Source organism: Mus pahari, chromosome 13 (assembly GCF_900095145.1).
Source record: "Mus pahari chromosome 13, PAHARI_EIJ_v1.1, whole genome shotgun sequence".
Lineage (NCBI taxonomy): Eukaryota > Metazoa > Chordata > Mammalia > Rodentia > Muridae > Mus > Mus pahari.
Genome location: NC_034602.1, coordinates 64,534,209 through 64,538,936, shown reverse-complemented (window position 1 = coordinate 64,538,936; position 4,728 = coordinate 64,534,209). Strand labels below are relative to the sequence as shown.

The 4,728-nt window shown below is 45.1% G+C and overlaps 1 protein-coding gene across 1 annotated transcript in view; it reads left to right on the top strand.

The window, feature by feature from the left end:
* Window positions 1-4,728, top strand: part of Scfd2 (sec1 family domain containing 2) — a 317,786-nt gene that overhangs the window by 294,163 nt on the left and 18,895 nt on the right. The window contains exon 7 of the mRNA XM_021210860.2: window positions 3,511-3,645. Within this exon, the coding sequence (XP_021066519.1) occupies window positions 3,511-3,645 (135 nt within the window). The remainder of the gene's footprint in view (window positions 1-3,510; window positions 3,646-4,728) is intronic.

Here is a 4,728-nt window from a genome sequence, read left to right as displayed (position 1 = left end):
TCTCTCTCTCTCTCTCTCTCTCTCTCTCTCTCTCTCTCTCTCTCAGCCTGTATGTATTTCTCAGTTGCTCTGGGTGAAGTTGCTTTACATAGCCAGTTTTATATAAACCGAGCAAACAAATACATATTAGCTTTTCAAAGGAAGCAGTGGCCTTTCTGTCTTGTATTCCCTCATGCTTTCTATCACCATTTCATTTGATTGCAAGTAGCAGTGACCTGGGGACTGGTGGCTTAAACATACAAGGTTATTTTTCCTGTGAATGGTCCTTGCTAAACTGTGCTGTGCTTATCACAACTCTGTAGGCCTCACCACAGCTTCTCCTGTCTCTGCTCTCTGGCCTTAGGAATACCCTTGTCTTCCAAGATAGCTGCTGCAGCTCCAGGCATTGCTTTGTTGTTCTATGCAGCACAACAGAGGAATCAAAAAAGAAGGAGCCTTCCCTTTTAAAAGGCATGTTCTGAGAGCCCCACCTCATCCTTCTGCTTCTGTCTCATTGCCCAGTAGTGGAAGTACAGATGCCCACAGTTATATAGCAACCAGGAAGAGAATCAGTTGACAGCCTGCTTGGCTGAAAACTGAGTCTGCTACATAATGATAAATATGACAGTCAGCTTGGTTGGATTAATAAGCACTCTGCATTAATGAGGCAACCTATGGCTGTGTCCGTGAGGGCTTTTCTAAGAGAAGATTAGCTAGGTAGTCGGGAAGACCCACCTGAATGCTGGTGGCACAGACCTGTGGCCTGAGGTCCCAGGTGGAGTAAAGTCGGGGAGGCAGAAGCCAGCCGAGGGCCCCCAGGTGCGGTCCCTGTTTCTCACTGACTTCTCAGTCCCACATGCCTCTGCCCTGCATGGTGGACTGGATCACCAGAGTCAACCTTTCCTCCCAGAAGTTGTTTCTTGTCAGGTCTTCGGTCACAGCAGAAGAAAACACACCTAATCCCTCACTGAGGAAGAAGTCGTGTCCTTCCGGATGACAGCGCTGATGAGGTAGTTGAGCATTGGCCAGCGGCCTCTCCTGAGGGAAGGACTTTAAAGATTCAGCATCTGACAGAGGAATATCCAGAAGGGCCCTGATGGTGGATGAGCAAGCTCTCCAGACCATTTACTGCTCTATAACACCGAAGGCCTTTTTAAATTTACTTAAAATGTTTATTGGATCATTATGTCAAATTTATTAATTTGGAAAAAGTAGAAAGAAAAAGAAAACAAATACCTGTTTCTTCCTGAGCCCAGGGTTAACATTTTAGTGTGCTTCCCCCTAGTCTTATTTCCATGCATGAATAATTTATTAACTTTCAATGAGCAAAGAAAAAGATCTGTTTGTATTGATGGTTTGCTTTAGAAGAACAGAAAGCACCAAGCACAAAGGTTCACCTTCCTCTCCCTAGCCTGAACCCCGCCCTCCAGTAACTGCTGGAGAGAGGTGTGTACATCCCAGCCTGCTTTTCTACACTCAGCAGCTACACACTGTCACGTTCTCCCTGCCACTTTCTATAATGGCCAGCCCATCACACATGTTTCTCATCTCACACCATCCTATGCCAGGCTGCACCCTGTTTTTAGCCCTGTCACTGCAGACCCTCCCTTGTCACGTTCCCAACATTCTTCCCTATAGATGTTCCTCACTTAGAACAACTCCCTGCCATGGGCACTTGAGTGCCTGTGGTGGTTTGAATAGGAATGGCTGCCATAGGCTCATAGATCCGAATGCTTGATCATTAAGGAGCAGTGTGGTGCTCCCTACCGACAGGGATTAGTATGTGTGCCCTTGTTGGACGAAGTGTGTCTCTAGAGGTGGGTTTTGGGGTTTGGAGTACCCACTCCAGGACGTGTGTGTGTGTGTGTGTGTGTGTGTGTGTGTGTGTGTCAGTGTCATCCTGCTGCTTGTAGATCCAGATGTAGACCTCTCATCTACCAAGTCAACTTGCATGCTACCATGCTCTCTACCATGATAATAATGGACTAAACCTCTGAGACTATAAGTAAGTCCCAATTAAATAAGAGTTATCATGGTCATGGTATCTTCACAGTAATGGAACAGTGACTAAGGCAATGATGTCTAGTCTTTTCTTACTTCAAATAATAAATGGCTCTTTCTGAATGGATTTCCATGCATGAACATAGTCAAGAAACTGGGATCCTCCACTGAGCAAACATAGCCCTCCCAGATGTGCAGTGAGACATGATGTTGATAGTCTATACACTGCTGCATTTCTGAAATATTTTAAGGGACTTAGAATATGGAAAGGTAACTTAGGGTTTCTCTAAGAAAAGCAAAAACAAGCTAGAGATGAGGTCAGCACACTGACATATCTGTAACCATGACTACAGCACCTTGTGTTTAACCATGTAAAGAGCTATACAGAGCTCAAGATGAGCTGCCTCTCAGCAGTGCCCTGCTAGAACCTGGCTTCCCTGGAGTGATATGGACCAGACAGTGTGGGGAGGGGAGATGCCATGTGTGACTCTGCACTGAACACCCCACATGCACCGCCAGATGAGTTTGGGGACAGCAGAGACAACAATGAGTCAGGGAGGATGGTGGCCCAGTCTGGGAAAAGAAGGCTCAGGGAGAACTTTCTAGTAAGAAGTCAGGAAAGAGGTCAGTAAGACAGCCGCCTCCAGACAGACCTAAATATGGGCCTACAGGGTATTTAGGTCACAGAAAAGAAAAGTGCCCCGCGCCATCCATCAAAGCAGAGATGTCATAATCTAACATCACCCTTATTGGACAGAGATGCCTATGGTGCTCTGTGGCCCAGTTCCCACCTTGACCTGGTCAGATTCCTTCTGTCATCTTAGCTTCCTTTCCTGACATAGTCATACATGGACCTGAGCTCTGTGGGGGGAAGGAGGGAATGAGCTTGGATGTTGACAGTCACTGCAAATAAACACTCACATTCCTAGTGGAGGGGACGAGTCTTAGAATGTTTAGAGACCATCTTCTTGTTTATATCAAACAACAAGACCTTGTTTCCTACCATCCTTCCTACATAAAATTGCCACTTTAAATCTAGATTGAGCATTTGTTCCTACTCTGACCATAGCTCTGGTGAGGGACATTTGGCTGTAGAAGAAAGTAGAGAGGCAGGGCTGCACTAGAGCATTGAAGGAGCACAAGCTGGAATCCATGTGGTGTCAAACAATGTTTAAAAGATCCGAAGTATCCTTTTAAAGGACTAAAAAGCATCCTTTAAAAAAGGCTAGGGAAGAAAGGAGTTGGAGGCAGATGTGAAAGAAGTTAATGGAGGAGTTAGGGTGAATGTGATCAAAACGCATTGTATGAAAGTCTCAAAAAATTAAATAAAATATTTTTAAAGTCTCAAGATTGTTTATTTTTAAGTTATTTTTCCATATTCAAATCTTTTCCATAATCTTGCACATAAAAACCATAGCCGTTGCTCAATATCAAACTAAAATGGCTTAACCTCCTTGGATGTCCATAAAACTGTCTCCAGACACCGCAAATGAGTGCATTTCCTTACAGCACAGTGTTCTGTCTTCCCAGGCATCCTATAAGCCGCTGTTGAAGCAGGTTGTGGAGGAAATATTTAATCCTGAGAAGCCAGATCCTGTTGACATTGAACATATTTCCTCAGGCCTCACCGATCTCCTTAAAACTGGATTCAGCATGTTCATGAAGGTAAGGACCCATGAGAGGGTCATGCTGTCTTCGTGAAGGTAAGGTCCCTTAAAAGGGTCATCCTGTGTGTCACATGTCCCTTTGCTGAGCTGGTCCCTTTGCTTAGCCCTGCTGGGAGACAGTGGTATACAATCAAGACAGTCTTTTCTGGTGGTATGCAGCCTGAGCTCACAGCCTCCTACAACCTCTTTGGACCTGAGTCTTATGATTTTTCCCTAAGTGAGCTCTCAAGGCATCCTCAAGAACACCACTGGAAACCGTTTACACTCAAGGTCTCTTTGTTACCCACACGGGCATATATACTACTAACTGCTCACTAGGACTTACTCTGTAGGATGGCGAGCAGCTCTGCGTACTCCTAGGATCATCCCAAGACTCATTTGGAGATGCTTTTTGTTATGGTCCAGCAGACTCCTTGGATTTCTCTGGCTCATGTCTGGAGTGGGTCAGAATGACTGAGCAACCCTTGAAGTAGGGATGAAAGCAGGAGAAAGTACACAAATGTGATCTATTTTTAAGCCACTGTAAACTTTCTAAAATTAAAAGGATCTAAACAAGATTGCAGACTGACCTCCCAGGCTATGCCCATATTTCAGTGGTAATAACTCTCGGAAATAACAGAATGTTTTGCCGACTTCAAAGAGTCTTTGAAATAGTGAGTAAATCTGCATGAAAGATCCAGCCTTTCGGAGTTCAATAAAAGCATATTCCAGGAAAACTGGCCTATTCCAAAACCCAGAGAGGACAGACGCCAGACATCAGAGTGGAAACAGAGCAGTAAATTGGCTGGAGCGGCCCTCGACCCTTGGTTCTGATATTCCCCAATACCAGCAGTTTCTAATGCAATCCCTGGCTGCTCATTTTCTATCTCTTGTCTCTTCTCTTTCTTTCCTTTTCTTAATAAAACTTCCTAATGTGTCTAGGGCTCCTGTGCTGAGTCTAAGTCCAGAGTTGTTTGATCACTCTCTACCCCTCTGTCCTGAATAGCTCTTCCTTGTGGCCATTTGCAAAGGAAGGAAGGAAAGAAGGAAGGAAGGAAGGAAGGAAGGAAGGAAGGAAGGAAGAGAGAGGGGAGGGGAGGGG